This window comes from Mauremys mutica, chromosome 17 (genome assembly GCF_020497125.1).
Source record: "Mauremys mutica isolate MM-2020 ecotype Southern chromosome 17, ASM2049712v1, whole genome shotgun sequence".
Lineage (NCBI taxonomy): Eukaryota > Metazoa > Chordata > Testudines > Geoemydidae > Mauremys > Mauremys mutica.
In genome coordinates this window covers 29195770-29215752 of record NC_059088.1, presented here as the reverse complement: position 1 = coordinate 29215752, position 19983 = coordinate 29195770, and the positions used below count along the sequence as shown (strand labels likewise).

Genomic DNA, 19983 nt, shown 5'->3' with positions numbered 1-19983 from the left:
ACCCCAAGGCTGAGGGGAACCCCCCTGACACCTCCATTAGGACACATGGGATAGGGATCTGAGCCCCCTGGCGGGCTCCTGGCGCCAGGAGAGCACCGCATGCCCTGCAAGGGAGAGCCGGCCCCAGGATGGGCAGCTCGGGCACTACATGCCACTCCCAGGGTGTCACGGCTCCCCAGGATCTGGGCTATGCCCCAGTTTGGAACAGTCTCTTGAAGGAGCCTATCAGTGGGCCAGACCCTCCCTCGCCCCAGGGGTCCTACCCGCCCTTCAGGAGATACCACGAGGACTCAGCCCTCCCAGCCAGAGCCTCTGGGCTCCAGCTTCCTGCTCCACCCCAGGCCCTGCCCAGCGAGTCCCACCCAGCCAGACCCTGGTGTCAGAGTCCCCGGGCGATGCTCTGGAACTGCTCCCCCCAAAGCCAGTCAGGACTCTGGGAGCCTCCTCTCCCTCGGAGCAGCCTGTCTTCAGGGCAAGAAGCTCACACGGTGTCACCTCCCGGGTCTCTCCTGGGAGCATTCAGCATCCCCTGCCCCTCCGTGTGCTTCCCACAGCGAGTCCGCCCAGGCGGGGTCCTGGGGAAGCCACCGGGTCCTGCACCCCCACTTCGCAGTCAGACGTGACTCTCAGCCAGCCAGTAACACAGAGGTTTATTCGATGACAGGAGCACGGTCTAAAACAGAGCTTGTAGGTACAGAGAACAGGACCCCTCAGCCGGGTCCATTCTGGGGGGCAGAGAGCCAGACCCCCACATTGCACTCACTCCTCGTCCCCAGCCAGCTCCAAACTGAAACCCCTTCCAGCCCCTCCTCCTCCGCTTTGTTCTTTTCCCAGGCCAGGAAGTCACCTGATTCCTTTGTTCTCCAACACTTTTAGCATCCCCTTGCAGGGGGAAAGGGCCCTGGCCATTAGCTGCCAGGAGACAGAGTGTCGGCCATTTATGCACACTGGCCCTTTGCTCTGCAACAATTACACCCCCTTATTCCACCACCTAGAGACTTAAGAACTGCATAGGGGAAACTGAGGCACCCTTACAGTACTCAGAGGAAACATTAAGAAGAGTCCCACTTCGTCACACGGGGCACAGAGAATTCACACTGGAGTGGAAGGAGTTAACTCAGGCAGCTCCCCTTTATTAGACACTTTGCAGATGATCTAAAGCGGGTTCAGAAGCAGCCAGCGCCCTAGACGAAGGGGGAGCCCCCCACCAGGGAGTCCCTCCCACCTCAGCCTGGCAGCATCCCAGCAAATCTCCCAGGACAAGCTCCGGCACGCACCCGTGCTCCCTGCCCAGACGCAGCCGCTCCCCTGGGGTGCGCCCAGCCACACCCAGTGTTCAGAGCCCTCAGCACCCAAGGCCTCTCGGGGCCCAGTTCCCAGGGCAGAGGATTGGCAGGTCCAGCCGAGGGGATGGCACCCTGGCAGGGCGTGGGCAGGAGAGGGGCTTTGGGCAAATACCCAGGAACAGCGTCCGCAGCAGAGTGTAACAGGCCAAGCCTCCAGCATGTTCCGATCCGGCTCCGCAGCGTCCCCGAGCTGGCGGGCAGGGCGCCTCCGAGGGGGAAGGGGAGGAGCCCAGAAAGAGAGATCCCAGAGTCAGCAACAGAGGGGGCATGGGGGGCCATGCCAGCAACAGGGGGGCCAGGAACCCCAAGTCCAACAGGCAGCGAGGGAGGGGAAGTTCCTGAGCCCGGGCAGCCCACACGCAGGCAGCAGTAGCCGTCTCACGCTAGGTGTACTGGAGATGCCCAGTGGGGGGCGGGGGAGCTGGCCTGGGGGAGAGAGAGAAAATGTGAAACAGGTAAGTAATGAGGGCAAGGGTCTGCCTTAGTCCCCCCCCCCCCCCGAGAGTCCCCGCTCAGCCCAACCCCGCAGAGTCCCATCCCAGCCCACCCCCCCCGCCCGGTGCCCCGAGCCGCGTCTGCAGCCAGCCCTCACCTGGAGGGGAGCACCATGACGTGGGGGCCGTCGGAGCGCACCAAGGACAGCTCGGGCCCGGCGGGATCCGAGGGCAGCAGCCTCCTGGGCAGGGGCAGCTTGGCAGGGCCTGGAGGCTGCGGAGAGACGTCAGGGTGAGTTACTGAGGAGGGCTCATGTCCTGGGGCCCCACGCAGCACCCACTGCCCCCCGCCCCCCGTTTCCTGCACATCCCTTGGGGGGAGACAAGGTCGACCCCCCCCACACACACACAGGCAGCCTGGCACCTGCTGGGCCCCACAGCCAGACATCCCTCCCCACGCACAGATCCACGCCACCGTCACCATCACCCCGCGTGGCGCCCGCCGGCGCGGTTACCTGAGTGCCTTTCAGCACAGGGTCTGCAGGCAGCGGGCGCGTGGGGGGGGGCGGCCTGTCCCGCAGCAAGGCCTGGGCAGAGAGAGCAGGGACAATGAAACAGCAACACAGCGCCCCACGCTGGCAGCTGCTGGGGGGTCCGCACAGACCCCTGGGGAAGAGGCAGGTCCTGCCTGCCTCAGCCAGGGGGCGATGGGAGCCCAGCTCCAGGCCGGGGGCTCCAGGGACAGAGTGGGGCCAGGGCTGCCCCACGGGGAGCCGAACGCCAATGGGCTGGGGCTAAAATCTCCCAGCCTGGGTGCGGCAATGCCAGGGGCCCCGTGGGGAGCTGCTGGCCCAGTGCCCCTCCCGTGGCCAGGCATGAGAGCCTGGGGCAGGGCGTGCTGGGCCCTGGGCTGGGGCGTGCGTGTCAGGCTTGGGGAGAGTTTGGGGCAAAGGCCACATGTTGGGCACTTGCTCCGCCCCATGGCAGCACCCAGGATCCCACAGCCCGACACAGGGTGCCCGGCCCTCAGGGCTATGTCCTGCCCCCTCATCGGGGCTGGGGAAGGGAGACTTGTGGGTGACGTGGGGTGGTGGGACAGGCAACGCCCCAGACCCTGCAGGGCCAGTTTCACCCTCAGGCCCTGCCCTCACTGCTGCTCTGACCCCATCACCCCCAGCGCACGGGAGGGGAGCCCAGCCCTGTGGGGGCAGAGCCCCCGGTGAGTCCATGCAGTGCCAGGCATGCAGGGGCCTCGGCTGGGGGGTTAGAGCAGGGCCCAAGGTCGTTACCTGGGATTCCTTAGGAAGCGGGTCGGGCGGGAGCGGCTTGGAAGGCGGGTCGGGCCGGGCCCAGCCGTGGGGAATGGGCTGCAGAAAGAAGAGGAGCAGAAAGCGGCGGGGGGGGGGGGGGGAGGTTAAGAGAGGGGCCGGGGGACCATGCAGGCAGGGGTCAGTCAGTCAGTCAGTCAGTCGCCATGCAGCATGCGGAGAGTCATCGCACAGGACAGAGACGCCCGCCCGCCCACGTCCCCCCAGGGCAGAGCAGATTGTGCGCAGGCTCCGCTCGCAAGGACCCCCCAGGATCCTAAGAGGTCGCAGCCCATGGAGGGGAGCCCCCACGCCAGCATCAGGGGGCCCTGGGTTGAGGCACAGCCCCGTGCCAGGCTGCTCCCCGGGCGGGACGCCCCTTCCTTTTGGGGGGGATGCACCCCGCTCCCTGGGGGCCAATCCTCTCCCGTCACACTGGGGCTGGCCCAGGGCTCCACAGAGCAATCGGACCCCGCCACCCCAGAGCCCCTCGCCCAGTAGCATCCAGTGCCCACCCCCGACGCTGCCAGGGGGAAGGAGGGGGCAGTGCCGGGATCGGCACCCTAAGCCTCGTGGCCAGGTCAGGGATGGTCAGCGAGTGACGTCCTTGGCTGTACCCTGACCCACAGACAGCACCTCCAGCAGCACAGCAGCCCTATGCCGAGGCAGGGACCAGCCCCCCCTGCTGCCCCCCATAACGGCACAGCCCCACCCACCCCCATCACAACCCTGGGGCCAGCCCTGCCTGCCGGGGAGAGCGCCCCCTGCTGCCCCCCATAACGGCACGGCCCCACCCCCCCATCACAGCCCTGGGGCCAGCCCTGCCTGCCGGGGAGAGCGCCCCCTGCTGCCCCCGATAACGGCACGGCCCGACCCCCCCATCACAGCCCTGGGGCCAGCCCTGCCTGCCGGGGAGAGCGCCCCCTGCTGTCCCCCGTAACGCTCCCTGCGGCACGGCCCCACACCCCCCATCACAGCCCTGGGGCCAGCCCTGCCTGCCGGGGAGAGCGCCCCCTGCTGCCCCCGATAACGGCACGGCCCCACCCCCCCATCACAGCCCTGGGGCCAGCCCTGCCTGCCGGGGAGAGCGCCCCCTGCTGTCCCCCATAACGCTCCCTGCAGCACGGCCCCCCTCCCCCCATCACCGCCCTGGGGCCAGCCCTGCCTGCCGGGGAGAGCGCCCCCTGCTGTCCCCCGTAACGCTCCCTGCGGCACGGCCCCACCCCCCCCATCACCACCCTGGGGCCAGCCCTGCCTGCCAGGGAGAGAGCCCCCTGCTGCCCCCCATAACGGCACGGCCCCACCCCCCCATCACTGCCCTGGGGCCAGCCCTGCCTGCCGGGGAGAGCGCCCCCTGCTGTCCCCCGTAACGCTCCCTGCGGCACAGCGTTGTGACTTGCCTCGCCGCACTGGTGCGAGGTGAAGCTGAAGTGGCACCGCTGTTCCAATCACAGTTCCACACCCCCCCACACACACACACCCCCCCCACGGGCGCACCCCCCCCCCTTCCCAGCCACAGCTCTCACGCCCGGCACGCGCAGGGGTGACTCGCTGGCTGGAGAGCTCTCCCCCGATACACTCGGGCAGGGAGTGAACGTAGGACGCCACCACTCGGTTTAACTCAACTGCTCATTCCGGGGGGGGGTGGGGGGGGGTTAAGCCTCCCGTTCTCCCCCTGGCGTGTCGGGAGCCCGACTCTCACGAGTGCCCCCTAGTTCCCTGGGATACTGGGCCACCACTGCTAGGGGGAGAGCCCCCTATGGAGCCCCCACCCTGGAGCGCTGCACCCCCCGTGCCCCCGTGCCCAGCACTAACTGGGGACTGAGCCCCCTATGGAGCCCCCGCCCTGGAGCACCGCATCCCCCGTGCCCCCCACTAACTGGGGACTGAGCCCCCTATGGAGCCCCCGCCCTGGAGCGCCGCACCCCCCGTGCCCAGCACTGACTGGGGACTGAGCCCCCTATGGAGCCCCCGCCCTGGAGCGCCGCACCCCCCGGACCAGCACTGACTGGGGACTGAGCCCCCTATGGAGCCCCCGCCCTGGAGCGCCGCACCCCCCGTGCCGCTGGGGCCTGCACTGACTGGGGACTGAGCCCCCTACTTGAGCACCTGCCGTCCGGCCCTGGGCCGTCTTGGCAACTGCAGCAGCTCAGACCCCATCCCCAGAACACATCGGCCGTGGGAGCAGGACCCTGGCCTCCCCCCAGCCTATCCCCAGTGGCCCGCAGCGCTGGCCCCCCGCCCCAGCGCTGCCCCAGCTGTGGGGCCCCAGGCAGGACGGGAGCAGCCCCCAGCATGGGGTGGGCGGTGCTGGACTCACCTTACTGATGGGCATCATCTGCAGCTCGGTGCTCTGGGGCCACTGCAGGGGCCGCGGGTGCCCAGGGTGGGGCTCGTTGGAGCCTCGTGGCTCCAGCTGAGAGATCCTGGGGAGGAAACACGTCTCAGGTGCCCGCAGGGCAGCGTCCCCCCACTTCACACACATCCCACCCCCAGGGGGCCAGGTTGCAGGACTGCACAGGGAGGGCACCGGCACCTACCCCCCCAGGCCAGCCCTAGGCGGCCCCCCAGGCCAGCACTGCCCCCAGGAGCACTGAGCCCTCGTGTCCCCAGTTCCCCAGCCAGGGGGCAGGCAGGACCCCCCATAGGACAGCAGGGTGGCATCTCACCAGGGCCAGCTGCCCCCAGCATGGCAGGTCCATGGCAACCAGCCACCCCACCGCCTGTGCTGCTGCTGCGGCCACCCCCCCAACCTCCTGGGGAGGCTGATCCCCAGCCCCTGGCCAGCCCCCTCCCCCCAAACTGCCAGGCCCCGCAGAGCTGGGGGTGAGAGACTGGCCAGCACTCAGCGACCAGTCACCAGCAGAGACACAGAGATTCCCCGTTCGGAGCCTGGGGGACAGGGAGAAAGAGAACCCTCCAGGCAAGTAACTCAGAGCCCCCCACTCGGGGGGGGAATGGGAATACGGTGAAGGGAACCCGTGACACTCCCCCCATGGACACAGCACTGCCGTGGGGAAGCTCACAGTGAGCCAGTGTCCAGCCCCCCGGCAGGGACGTTACCCGTTCGGGTCGGCTGAGACTCCTGCGCTGAGCAATTGCACCTGGGTGCCTGGCTTGGCGCTGCAGGGAGAACAGAGTCAGGGTCGCCTCCCGGGCCCAGAACGTACCCACGGGAGCCAGGGAGCAGAGGCGGTTCCTGTGCTGGGGACGCACGGGGGAGGAGGGGGGAGGCGTTACCTGTACTGGCAGCTGGTGCCCTTGCCGAGCTGACAGAGGCGCTGGTGCAGGCCGGCGCGCTTGGTGTACCAAAGCCCCAGAGCGAGGGCCAGGAGCAGCGCGGCCGGGATCAGCAGGGTGGTGGGGAGCGAGCTGCCCCCTGGCAGGAGAACAGCCCATTAGTGTCCCTGGCAGAAAAGGCCCTGCCCCCCCCCGCCCCCGCCTGGCACCAGCACACAAAGCCCCATTCTTCTCACGCCCCATGCAGCTGGGGGGGGCCCTGCATCCGGCCCTCGGGTGCCACCAGCCCCACCCCAGGGGGAGCCGGGTCTGAATCCCTGCCCCGCCCTGCCGGACACCTGGGTCCCAACCTCGTCACTGTCAGAAACAGCACAATCAGCCCCGCCCCCCATGCCCTGCCCCCTCACCTTGCTCCAGGCCCCCGGGGCCGCTGTCCACGCTGCCCCCGGCCCCCCGGCTGTTGCAGGCGGGGGCGGCCCAGCCCGCCTCACAGTGGCAGTGCCCGTTGTTGTTGCAGACCTGGGGGGGACACACGGAGCCTCCTCACTGATGGGCTCTCAGCGAAGGGATGGCACAGCCCCCCCTCCCAGACCTGCTGCCCCGCTCACCCCGTGCCCGTGGCATTTACTCCCACACTCCTGCACCCCCAGCTCGGAGACGTCCTGGCACCGGCCACCGCTGCACACCTGCCCGGAGAGAGAGGGAGTCACGAGAGAGAAAGGGGGGGCCCTGGCCCAGCATGGGGGGGCCAGCGACCCCCTTCCCACTTGGCTGCTGCACCTGCTCCTCTACTGTGCCCCAGGGTGTTCCCCCAGCTCACCTTCCCGGGGCCACAGGCCGTGCCCGGCAGCACCATGGCCTGGTCGCTCACATCCTCGCCCAGGGGCAGGGGGATAGCGCGGCAGCCAGGTGCCACCCCATCCTCCAGTGTGCCCTGGGCACTGCCCCCCTGGCACTGCAGCCTCCCGCAGCCAGCATCCCTACACGGGCAGACAGGGGTCAGGAGGACAGACGGACAGGGTAGGGGGAAGGGGACAGACGGGTGATGTACAGGGGTCACTCACCGCTGGGCACAGGGGATGTAGGTGCCATCAGGGCGCTGCCCGCAGTGCCCATGCTCATCCCCTCTGGCATTCAGGGACGCCATGCAGACGTCGGAGACGGGCCCCGAACCTGCATGGGACAGAGCCGTGAGCATCGCAGGGGCCTCGGCACCCCCACTCCATCTCCCCAGAGTCCCCCCAACTCTGCTGCATCCCACCCTCCCCCCAGACCCCTGCCCCTTACCTGGGCCCCACAGCTCCTGGCACTGGCCCTGGTAGGTGGTGCAGGCCCCCCCGTAGCAGTGGGCCTGGCCCCCGGCACAGGGTTGCCCGTCCTGCAGGTATGTGTTGGGAGGGCAGCGTGGGGACAGCCCGTCGCAGAACTCGGGGAGGTCGCACTCACCACGGGGCTCCCGGCACACGGAGCCGGCCCCTCGCAGCTGGGGATCAGAGAGAGTCAGAACGGGAGGTGTGTGTGTGGGGGGGGGTCTCTGGCCTGGCCTCTGGCTCAGGGGGGCTCGCTGGGCCGTGCTCCCGGGGTGAAGCAGGAGGCTGCAGGGCCTGTCCTGAGGGACGAGGGGGACCCCTGAGGGTCTGGCACATCAAAGGGCCCAAGCTGGGGGCACAGCGCCGACCCCACAGAGCCATGACCCCCCCCTTGCAGTAAAACCAGCTGTCATGTGGGACGGTCCCCAAAGCCTGACTAAACCCAGCACCTCCCACGCTCCCCGCTGCCCCCGGCCGAGGCTGGCTGGGCATGTCCGTGACCAGTCCAGGCCGGCCGGCCATTCCTTAGCGCCTGCTCCAGGGGCTCCGAGTTGTTTAACTGTTTGCTCCAGGCTCTTTCCAGCCAGCGAGGTCAGGCTGACGGGTCGGTAACGCCCTGGGCCCTATGTTTGCCCTACTCCGCCCTCCGGGGGCTCTCGACGAGAAACACCAGTGGGTCTGTGATTGCTTCAGCTAGTTCCGGCAGCAGCCTGGGCCGCGTTCCATCAGCCCTGCCACTGGACTCCAGCGACTGTAGCCCAGGTATAACCCGTGCCTTCCCGCGCCCTTAATATGAATTGTGCTGCCATCTGGTCGTGCACCCCCAGAAAGCGACGAGGTGGAGCCCAGGGCTGGGCTGGCAGAGGGCTGCGGGTCGGGAGTGAGGGGCACTGGCAGGGCCCTTCCCACTCACCTTGCAGTCCTGGCAGCAGGTATCCCCCGTGGCACACTCAGCTCCAGGGGCCAGCCGGCAGCTGCTGGCGTTGCAGCAGGGGTCAGTGCACTCCTGTGGGGCAGAGGGGCGGGTGAGTGGGTGTGACGAAGTGGGGGATTTTCTGGTTTTTTCCTTGGTTTTTCCAGTGGTTTGCATACAGATGGGGTGGGACTCAGTGTCCCTGGGTGTTACTGGTTTAACGAGGGAAGGGGAGAGGGAGTTTGTTGGTACAAAGGACCGGAGAGGGAACTCGGGACCCTGGCCGATGGCCTGGAGGATGGAGACCCCAGCGACTGGTGACCCGGAGACCCGGCTCAGGAGTCACAGCCGGTTCTGGCCAGTGGGGGACAATGGGCTGCGGGGAGAGGACCCAGGTGACCTGACCAGCCGGTTCCAGCCAGAGGGGCCAGAGGACAGAAGAGGGGAGAGCAGGCCCAGGAGACCCTGTTTACCTGGAGAGAAGACAATGGACAGAGGGGGCTTGGGGCGTGTAAGAGGGGATATCGGAGGCCCAGCGGGGAGCAGGGGGGCTCTGGGCTGGAGAGGAGGAGCAGGCAGAGCCCACCTGAATGCAGGGGAGCTGTGCTGAGGCCCTGAGAGTTTCCTGTGCTGGGTTCAGACGCTCAATAAACCCTCCTGTTTTATGCTGGCTGAGAGTCGCTCCGGGCTAGAGAACAAGGGGCATTATCCCCTTCGGGGGTGAGGAGGCCCAGGGCCCCAGAGCGAGGGGACTCCCTGAGGGGGCGCACGGCAGAGACAGACGTGCTACGGCTGTGACGAACTGGGAATGTCCAAGGAGAGACCCAGGAGGTGAAGCCGTGGGAGCTTCTTGCCCTGGGGACAGGCTGCTCCACGGGAGAGGAGGCTCCCCAGAGTCCTGCCTGGCTTGGTGGGGAGCAGTTCCAGAGCATCAACCGGCGACTCCATGACAAAGGCTCAGAGAGCTGCGGCTCCAGGAGGTGGAGGGGCCTGACCCCGGGAGAGTGGACCCCCAAGAAGGGCTGTCGCACTGAAAGGGGCACCCCCCACGGACCGCACGGGGCCATGAGTGGGCACGACCTGTGAGTCCGTGACAGCGGGGCCCTGGGGGCGAGGAGCAGACATCCCCTCACACACGCGCCTCCCCCTCTTACCTCCCGGAGGCCACAGTCACACGTCTCGTCCTTCTCCACCAGCCAGTTCCCGCAGCGCGGGCGCACGACCAAGCTCTCGGGCTCGGGCACATTGAAGAGGCACCAGCCCTGGCCTCGGCGCAGGCTCTGCTCCACGTCCTGCCGGCTGCAGCTGCTGAAGCTCAGACCGGGCATCAGCCTGTGGAGGCGAGCCCGTGAGTGCAGGGGGGCAGGGCCCAGGGACCTCCCTTCCCCCCCCACACGCCAGGGCACCCCCAGACTCACCCTGTGGGTGGCGCCATGATGCAGCTCCGCTCCTGGTAGGGGCCGACGCAGTCACACTGGCGCCCGGCACCGTCGTGGTTCATGCCCAGGTTGTGGCCCAGCTGGTGAGCCACGGTGGAGGCCACGACCAGGACGCTGACCGAGTGATCCTGCGCAGAGAGGCCAGATCAGAGCGGGCGGGGGCAGAGGAGGGGGCGGGGGCAGGGGCGGGGAGGTACTCACCACGCTGACCCCGCCCGATCGCGCAGCCGAGCACATGGAGGCCTGAGACGCCATCCCCACCGCCACCCCCTCCAGCGGGGCCCCCCTGTAAGAGTGAGCGAGCGTTAGGGGGGCCGGAGCCCAGATCCTGGCTGCATGCGCCCGGCGTCAGACAGGTTCCAGCCTGGCCCCCCCCGGCCCCCGCACTCACGTGAGCAGCTGGGCGTTGTCATGCGGGAGCCGGGGCAGCAGCTCCTTCTGCCTCCATTGCAGGAAGCGCTCCAGCGTGGCCCGGGCGCTGGGCCCCACGGTGATGGGGTCCCCTTGGTTCCACACTTCCACCGCCAGCAGCGCCACGCGGACGCCCAGGGGCCGATAGAACTGGGGGGGAAGCTGGGGTTAGAGATGCTGGCTGGGCAGTGGGCGCCAGACCAGAGTCACTGATGGCACCACTGCCCGCACCAGGGCAGTCCACAGTGGGAGTCAGGGCTGGCACAGCAGGGGCTGCGGGACGGGAGTGAGGGGGCCGTGGAGCTGAGGGAGGGGGTGAACGACCCTGACGAACTGGGAATGTTCTTCATGTTTCCTTTGAATGCTGGGTGGGTGCCTGTGATGCAGCAGGGAGAGGGGAGTGTTGGCCTGGGAAGGTTGCAGGGGAGTTTTGCTGGGACTGGCTGCAGTGGGGAAGGGAGGATACCTGAGCAGGTAACCTGAGAACCAGGCTGGGGGAGGAGCCAGGTGACACCTCTGCTCGGGGAAATGGACAAAGGCTGGAGGAGGAGCCGGGGAGGGGCCCCGCGGGGTGAGACGGCTGGAGGGAGTTTCAGTTTGGAGCTGGCTGGGAAATGGAGGGGAGCCCAGACGGGGCTCTGGCCTCCCTGGGGCCCCCCCAAGATGGACCTAACTGAGGAGGTCCTGTTGTCTGTACCTGCAAGACCTGTCTTGGACTGTGTTCCTGTCGTCTAAATAAACCTTCTGTGTTACTGGCTGGCTGAGAGTCCCGGTGAATTGCAGGAAGTGGGGGGTGCAGGGCCCTGACTCCCCCACACTCTGTGACAACGACACAGACCTGGAATAACTGGAGCTGCGGGACAGGAGTGAGGGTGCGCAGAGCTGGGGGGAGGGGAGAGGCACAGGCTGGGATAACCGAGGCTGTGGGGCGGGAGTGAGGGGCACTAGCAGAGCTGGGGGGGAAAAGGGCATCCCAGGGGCCATTAGGGACCCACCGTGTCCACCTGGTTGGCGATCTCCAGCATCCGGGTCTGGATCCGTTCCATGTTGGGGTAATTCTTGAACTGCAAGGGGGGAGAGGAGGCGTCAAGGGGGGAGGAGCCTCCATGGGGCTCAGGAGAGTGAGGCACATTCCTCCCCTCCCCGCCCAGCATGGGCAGGAGTCACTCACCTCTGCATGGTCCACCACCATCACCAGCTCCACGAACGGCTGCTCTGGGGCTGCCTCCCGCTTCCCCTGGGGAGAAGGGGGAGCCAGTGAGTGGGAAGGAGGGCACTCAGCCAACGCATGGACACAAGAGCCAGGACCGGGGGGGGGGGGGGGGAGTGGGGGTTGTGACCTAGGGACCCAGGCAACAGCTCCCCCCCATCCCAGAGACAAATGAGACTGGGGGGGGGGCATGGCCCCAGACACCCCCCAATTCCCCTCCCCCACCTACCCTGCGTGGTTCCGGGTCCAGCAGTGGCTGCGTGTGGTTGGGGGGCCCCAGCCCACACTCCCTCTGTCCCAGCCGCATGTCCCGGGGCCGGTAGGCCAGGTGCCTCCCACGGGGCCCTTGGGGGTCCGGCTCCAGGCCGTAGCTCCTGTTCTCCGAGGCCACGAGGACGCCGCTAGGAGAGGAGGGGGAGACGGGCGTTAGCTGGGGGGCAGGGACGGGGTTAATCCTCAGGGCAGGTCACAAGAGAGGCAGGGCTCAAGGGCTCAACAAAACCGCAGCCCCTGCTGGGCGGGGGGGCAGGGCTAAGGTCACTGGGGCTGCAGGTCGGGATTGAGGGGCACCCAGAACGGCTCCTCTTTAAAACCCACAGAGATTCCCCCCCCCCCACCTCCTTCCATTGGCCAGGGCACCCCCACCCCCATCGTCCCTCCCCCCCAATTTCAGCCCCCAGCCTGCAGCTGCAGAGCTCTCCCCCACCTGAGTCCGGAGCAGGTGCAGACGCTGGCCCAGGAGCCTGGATACTCCCGGACGTGGCCCCGGTAGCAGCAGTTTCCCTGCAGCAGAGAGAAGCTGAGTTTAGCTGCAGCTCCGAGCGCTCTCGGGGGACCCAGCTGGGACCTCTCCCCCTGCAGAGCAGCCCTGGCCAGCAATGAGGGGAGGAGACACTGGTCCAAGTAATTGACCAATACAAATACAACAGTGCCAATGACAGGGCACTGCCCTGGAGAAGCTCGCAGCACCCCCCGCACACACACACACTCGAGTCCTGCCTGGCACAGCCAGGGCACTGCCGTCAGAGTCGGGGGTGGGAATTTTCTGTACTATTTTTATGTCCATTCCTCCCCCCTCCGTGTGCCTCAGTTTCCCCTGTATTTTGCATGGCTGGGGGAGGCGTTTGCTCCCAGGGCAGCTGGAGACAGTTGTGAATGTCACCCAGGTGGAGGAGTCACTGAGAGGGGGTGGCCCAGGCCACCCCGAATTCCTGGAGAATCTCAGAGAACAAAGCCAATTAAGGGACAGACACACCTGGCAAGGAGGCGGGGGAAAGGGGGATTTCGCCTCCTCTGCACACAATCCCCAAGCTGGAGAACAAAGGATGGGGGAAGGGGAGGGACAGAGCTGGGGGGTTTCACTGGGACCTGCCCCATGGGCCGGGGGTTTGCTATGGGGTGACAGGGCTCTGATGCTGCTTTCACCTTCAGCTCTCAGCACCAGCGAGTAATAAACCCGCCGTGCTGAGTGCGCTGTGTGGGTGTCCCTGCCAGCGCTGGGCACGGGCACCCGTCCCTGCAGGGGACAAGTCTCTGCCAGGCACCTGGCGCACCTGCTGGGTGATGCAGGAGGGCAGGTGCCCCAGCGGTTCGGTCTAAGGCGGTGAAGCCGCATGGCCTGCCCTGGGGAGGACTGGGACCCCGGGGATCTGCCACGCTGCAGGGGTCTGCCAGAGACTGATCCTGTGGATCCCAGCCACAGACCTACCTGCGAGCCGGCGGCCTGCGTCACCCGCGTGCCGTTCGGCAGGTAATAGAGCAGCGCCCGGGCACCCGGAGCCACCTCCCTGCCGGAGACAGACAGACAGTGAGAGCGAGCCCAGGGAGGGGCGTCCCCACCCCGTCCCGCCACTGGGATGCTGGGGGCTGCACCAGCCAAAGGGAGCACGGCCCCCCAGGGTGCACAGTGTCCCCATAGGCCAGAGGGGCACTGCCTTGCTCCCCAAGAACAGAGGCAGAGGGTGTTCCCCCTCCACCGGCCCCACGGAGGGGCAGGCGAGGCCAGAGGGAGCATGACCCAGCTGGAGCCCATCTGCTGCCAGGCCACTGCCCCTGCACACCCCCCGGGCTCCCCACAGCAATGCCCCCAGGCCTCCCTAGAACAATACATGGGCCCCCTGGCCCCTCCCAGCTCCAACCCCCCAGGGCCTCCCAGCCCCCCAGCTCCCTCCTCACAGGGCTCCCAGCCCCCTCCTCACAGGGCTCCCCGGCCACCCCCAGCTCCAACCCCCCAGGGCCTCCCAGCCCCCCAGCTCCCTCCTCACAGGGCTCCCAGCCCCCTCCTCACAGGGCTCCCCGGCCACCCCCAGCTCCAACCCCCCAGGGCCTCCCAGCCCCCCAGCTCCCTCCTCACAGGGCCCCCAGCCACCCCCTGCAGCTCCCCAGCTCCCTGCCCCCCGGGCCTCCCTGTCCCCCCCTGCAGCCCCTCAGCTCCCTCCTCACAGGGCTCCCTGGCCACCCCCTGCAGCTCCCTCCCCCCCCGAAAAAATGCACAGGTGCCTCAGCCATCCCGTGCAGCCCCCCAGCTCCCTGCCCCCCAGGGCCTCCCAGTCCCCCCCTGCAGCCCCCCAGCTCCCTCCCCGCTCAGGGCCCAGCAGAGCAGGCCCTGTGCAGCTCAGATGCTGCCGCCCCCCCCCCCCCAACACACACACGGTCACAGCCAGCTGGCAGGGAGGGAGGGGAGGAAGAGGGGTACAAGGAACACACCCAGTCCCCCTGTGACGGAGCAGGAAGCAGGGTGGATTTGACCTGGGAATGTTGCAGGGGAGTTACACTGGGGAGGGGGGACTTCCCTGGCAGGAAGCTACCTGAGCTGTAACCTGAGCCAGGAGGGGGTGGGGAGAAGTGACACCTTCTGCCCTGGAGACTGAACAAAGGAGAGGAGGCGGCGGGGGGAGGGGGTTTGGTTTTCAGTCTTGGGCTGGGGGGGGCAACGCAGGGAACCCCAAGCTGGGGTCTAAGCTCCCTAAACCCCCCAGAAGGACTTGATTGAGGGGTCCTGGTTGTACCTACGAGCCCTGCTTGGGACCGTGTTCCTGTCGGCTAATAAACCTGCTGTGTTACTGGCTGGCTGAGAGTCCCGGTGAATCGCAGGAAGTGGGGGTGCCGGGCCCTGACTCCCCCACACTCTGTGACCCCCCCCAAACTCACCGGTTTTGCTCTAACTCCAGCACAAGCTGCGCCCCCTCCAGATCCAGGGCCACCTGTAGCCGGGCTGGGAAGCCCTCCTGGGGGAGACCAAGGAGCGGGTTACAGGCCCAGCAGCTGGCGACCCCCAGCCTGGGAGTCACCCCCAACACCCACCCAGGATGGAACATAGGGCTGGTCCCCACCAGGGGGCACCCGAATCCGGGTTCCCTGCCCCACCGCTTACCGGCAGCCGAGGGGGTGGGATGGAGTCACTGGGACAGGGGTGAAGCCAGCCCCTCTGCCCCTGCCTCATGGCTGAGCCCCCCTGTGTTTGGGAGGAGGAAGCATGGGGGGGGCACCTGCCAATGCCCCCTGGCAGACAATGCCCCGGCTCACCCACCCGCCCAACCCCGCTCATCGCAGCCCAGCCCAGCATTGGGGTCGCTGGCCTCTGCTTTGGGCAGGGCTCAGCTCCCCTGCCATGGTTTGGGGGGCTTGTCCCCTTCCCAGCCAGCATCGCCGATGGGGCCCAAGCTGTGCCGGCGGGTGACGGCGGGAGCGGTGGACGGGGCAGCCCCACCACCCATGTGGTCTTGGTTAGGCCCTAGCATGCCAGAGGTCAGGCAGAGGTCAGGATGGGGTCCCCTCCCGGAGCTCGCCAGGAAGCGCCCCTCCCTCATTAGCTCATTGTCCTGGGGGTGGGGTGTCGCAGGAGGTGTCCCCCCCCACACACACACACACCCTGCGCTTCCTGCCCAGCACGGAGCAAAGAGGAAATGCCACAGAGGATCCCTGGCTGTGGCCAGGCCAGGCCCTTCCGGCCGGGGGGCAGGCAGGAATGAGCTCACACAACCGGCCTGGCTGGGGGGGGACGGGGGAGTCCACAGGGCAGCGTCTCCTTCCCTGCCCCTCCCCCAGCATGGGTCTGAGGGGACCTTCTCCAGGCATCCCCAACTCCCAGTGTAGGGAGCCCCCCGACGCCCCTAAGGAAGCCATTCAAGGCAGCGGGGCCTGCTGGGGCCGGGGGATGGGGGGAGCTGCAATGCAGCAGGTCCCTTCTCCCCCATCCTCGCAGGGGCTGGGGGTCTCTCCATGCTCCCATCCCCCCAGAGGCTGCAGGTAGTTGCTCCCTGCCGGGACCCCGGGAACAGGGCAGGCGCTGAGGCCAGAGCCGGTACAGGGGCTGGGTTTCCTGTGCCCGGAAAGGGAACCGGGGAATCCAGCGGGGGTGGGGAGTGATGCCAGAGGAGCACCCATGGGGCTGGGAGGGAAGCGCTAGGGCTCCTCGAGTGCCCCCCCCAAGCAGGGGGGATCGCAACAAATCCAGTGCGGGGGCCAGGCTGTGTGGGCACTGCCCCCTTCCCGCCAGCTGGACTGGGTCCCACCCAGCCCAGGGAGAGGCCCCCGCTGACAGACGAGCCGGGGGGGTGCTACAGTTGGGGGGAGCAGGGGTGCCAGGGAATGCAGTCAGTGGCTGCTGGGGGTGGAGGGCAGAGTCCTTACCAGGTCTGTCTCGGCCATGCTGAGTGTCCGGTTGCCCTGCAGGATCCGGGGCGTCACGTGCCAATAATGTCCCAGGTCCTCGCGCTGCCGCCTGGAGCTGCCGCCTGCACGGGGCCGAGAACAGAGCCATCACCCCGGGTGCCCCTGTTCCCCCAGGCCTCGCCCCGCGCAGCACGGATCCATGCGCTCCTAGAGCACGGCCCCCCTCCCCCAGACTGGCACGTGGGGTCCCAGACCCCCCCGGGGCTCCCGGCCAGGCAGGTGCACAGAGCGTGCCCTGGGATCCAGACCCCTGCCCTAGTCCACATCTGACTCGGTGCCCCGGGAAGAATCGGGGACAGGCTGGGAGCCAGGACTCCTGGGTCCCATTCCCAGCTCTGAGCCTGGCGCCCTGTGTGGCCTGGTGAGTGTCTCTGGCTCTCCACCCCCACACCGTAGGTGGGGCACGTGCCCCTGTCCCAGTGAGTGCTCAGAGCGGGGCCCACGCCCTGTGCCCGCCGTTCACTACGGCACTGCCTGTGTGTGCAGGACGTGCCCTGACCGCCTGGGCAGGCGGCGCTGAAAGAGACCCGCGTATGCAACGGGCAAGAACTGCCAAGGGTCCCACTCCGAAACGGCCTGGCCGAGCCCCAGCAGGCACGGGCAGCCCCCAGCCCCACAGGGCTCCAGCCGCTGGGGCCGCACAGAGAAGGCCCTTCACGAGCGTCCCTGCATCTACAGCAGCAGCAGCAGAGCCCATCCCTCCAAAGCTGCACCTGAAGCCAGGCGACCTGGCGGGGTCAGGGTGGGGCAATCAGCCGCCCCCGTCCTTCCTCCCAGCCCCTGGCCACCCGCCAAGCCCCTGGCGCAGCAAGGCCAGGGCCCTGGGGGCAGGCAGCGCTGGGTGGAGCTGGAGGAGCCGGTCGGGGTAGGATGCCAGCACAGACCTTCCCGCCCTGCTAGGAGACGCCCCCTCCATCACCATAACGCTGGGTCTCCCCGGGGGAATAGGTAACCCCCCCCCCCCCCGCCCCAGGACTTCAGGCTCCACAGTCCATTTGGCTCTGCTGAGACACCAGCCGGGGGCTGAGCAGCAGATAGCATGGGGGGGGTGGGGGGGGGGGAGAATTCATCTCCTGGGCCCCAGAGCCAGCCTAGACTCCTGCCCCCCAGGCACAGCCAAGGAGTGGGGGGATGTCAGGTGAAGAGCTCAACCCGCCCCTCACCCATCTCCTCCCCAGCCGCTCTGCATCCACTCCCACCCCCAGGGCCTGCGATGGCAAAGCTTACCCTGGGGAGGAGCTCAGCCCCCCCCATATCCCCTGACCACCTCCTCCCCCCCACTGGTGCAGGGACACCATGGTCCCGCCTTCCCACCCCCTGGCAGCCTCCATGACCTGCAGCCCCCTGGCTCCATATGGCTCTCAGCTGCAGCCCGCCCCCACCCCAGTGATGCCAAACCTGTGCCAGTGCAGCCTGCCCCCCAACCAATTGTCTCAGGCTCTCTGCAACCACAGGCAGAGTCAGTTGCGGGGGCGGGTGGGGGGAAGCTGCCTTGAGTACAACTTGCAGGGAAACCTGCCTGAGTCTGCAGAGAGCCTGAGCCAATTGTCCCAAAGGGAAGCTGCTTGCTGCCTCCAAGCCCCACTGCTCTGGGGCTCCCACCAACCTCACCCAGAGGGGTGCTCTAGGCACGGCAGGCAAGGAAAAGCACAGTGGGCCCAGCTCCCCCAAGCAGAGCACAGGAGCCCCTCCAGGTGCGGGGTGCAAAGGCACAATGCACCCAGGGCCCCCAGGTGCTTGAATCCACCCTTGTCAGACAGGAACACCCAGCCCCCCACGGCACCTGGCCCCACGGCTCAGCCAACCCGATGGGCACCTGCACAGCGGGGGGCTGGGCTGGGCCGGGCCGGACCAAAGGTCTGCAGGAGTCGCATCAGCACCGGTTCGCTCACCTGTCACGGCCCCTCCCTGCAGGGTCGCCAGGTGCTTGGAAAGGCAGCGCGGGGCTGGTGACTCGGCCCCAGTCCCAGCTGCAGACAGGGGCCCACTCCCCGCCCCCCCAACCCGCTAGATCCCACTCCCCACCCCAAGGAGAGAACCCAGGAGTCCTGGCTCCCAGCCCCCCCACCCCACCAGACCCCACTCCCCGCCCCGAGCCAGGAGAAAACACAGGAGTCCTGGCTCCGAGCCCCCCTGCTCTAACCATCAGCCCCTACTCCCCGCCCCGGGCCAGGGAGAGAACCCAGGAGTCCTGGCTCCCAGCCCCCCCAACCCACCAGACCCCACTCCCCGCCCCGAGCCGAGGAGAGAGCCCAGGGGTCCTGGCTCCGAGCCCCCCTGCTCTAACCACCAGCCCCCACTCCCCGCCCCGAGCCGAGGAGAGAACCCAGGAGTCCTGGCTCCCAGCCCCCCCACCCCACCAGACCCCACTCCCCGCCCCGAGCCGAGGAGAGAACCCAGGGGTCCTGGCTCCGAGCCCCCCTGCTCTAACCACCAGCCCCCACTCCCCGCCCCGGGCCGGGGAGAGAACCCAGGAGTCCTGACTCCCAGCCCCCCGCTCTGACCCACCCGGCCCCAGTGACTTGGGCGCCGACTCCAAGGGTCTCCGTGGTCCCTCACCCCCTGCTCGTCCCGGCCCCCCGGGCGGTCTCCCCCGCCGCCCGCTCACCTGCGCGCCGGGCGCCCCAGCCGGCTCCATGGGGGCCGGACTCGTGGCGGGGCCCGGGGAGCCCCGAACCGCTGCCCAGGGCCCAGAGCAGCCCGAGGAGCAGCCGCAGCCCCATGGCGGGGCTCAGCCGCCGGCCCTGGCTCCTGGCGGGCGGGGCGCCGCGGCTGCGGGTTTATCCCAGCCCCGATCCGGCCGGGCCGCCCCCGCCCTCCCGGCTCGCACGGAGCGGGGCCGGGCCGGGCCTGGCAGCGCCCGCTCGGCCGGGAAGTTCCCCTCCCCGGCCGGCCCTGCCAGGGCTCGGGTCCGCCCAGCGAGCTCCGCCTCCGCCGGCCCCCGGGGAGCTCGGCATCGTCCGCCGGCCGCTCCCCTCCGCCTGCCCCGCAGACCCTGACCCCGCCCCCCAGACCCCTCTGCCCCCCAACTGCCCCGCTCCCCTGCGCCTGCCCCCAACACCCCGACCCCTCTGCCCTGCTCCTCACCCCGCCCCCCAGACTCCTCTGCCCCCCAACTGCCCCACTCCCCTGCGCCTGCCCCCAAGACCCCGACCCCTCTGCCCCCCAACTGCCCCGCTCCCCTGCGCCTGCCCCCAACACCCCGACCCCTCTGCCCCGCTCCTCACCCCGCCCCCCAGACCCCTCTGCCCCCCAACTGCCCCACTCCCCTGTGCCTGCCCCCAAGACCCCGACCCCTCTGCCCCCCAACTGCCCCGCTCCCCTGCGCCTGCCCCCAACACCCCGACCCCTCTGCCCCCCAACTGCCCCGCTCCCCTGCGCCTGCCCCCAACACCCCGACCCCTCTGCCCCCCAACTGCCCCGCTCCCCTGCGCCTGCCCCCAACACCCCGACCCCTCTGCCCCGCTCCTCACCCCGCCCCCCAGACCGCTCTGCCCCCGTTATGCCCCACTCCCCTGTGCCTGCCCCCAAGACCCCGACCCCTCTGCCCCCCAACTGCCCCGCTCCCCTGCGCCTGCCCCCAACACCCCGACCCCTCTGCCCCCCAACTGCCCCGCTCCCCTGCGCCTGCCCCCAACACCCTGACCCCTCTGCCCCCCAACTGCCCCGCTCCCCTCCGCCTGCCCTGCAGACCCTGAC

General features: G+C 68.6%; 1 protein-coding gene across 1 annotated transcript; it reads right to left on the bottom strand.

Moving 5' to 3' along the window:
- Positions 1-1112: 1112 nt before the first annotated feature.
- On the bottom strand, positions 1113-19126 carry ADAM15 (ADAM metallopeptidase domain 15). The gene is made up of 25 exons (XM_044990960.1): positions 18893-19126; positions 16243-16346; positions 14761-14837; positions 13319-13397; positions 12317-12393; positions 11840-12011; positions 11572-11637; positions 11396-11464; positions 10381-10550; positions 10191-10275; positions 9969-10117; positions 9705-9882; positions 8551-8643; positions 7615-7810; positions 7392-7500; positions 7148-7307; positions 6936-7013; positions 6735-6846; positions 6328-6466; positions 6151-6210; positions 5408-5513; positions 3070-3147; positions 2296-2367; positions 1939-2054; positions 1113-1772 (listed from the first exon to the last, which is right to left on the bottom strand). The coding sequence occupies exons 1-25, from the start codon at positions 19005-19007 to the stop codon at positions 1730-1732; spliced, it is 2703 nt and encodes a 900-aa protein (XP_044846895.1). The 5' UTR covers positions 19008-19126; the 3' UTR covers positions 1113-1729.
- Between the last annotated feature and the right edge of the window lie 857 nt (positions 19127-19983).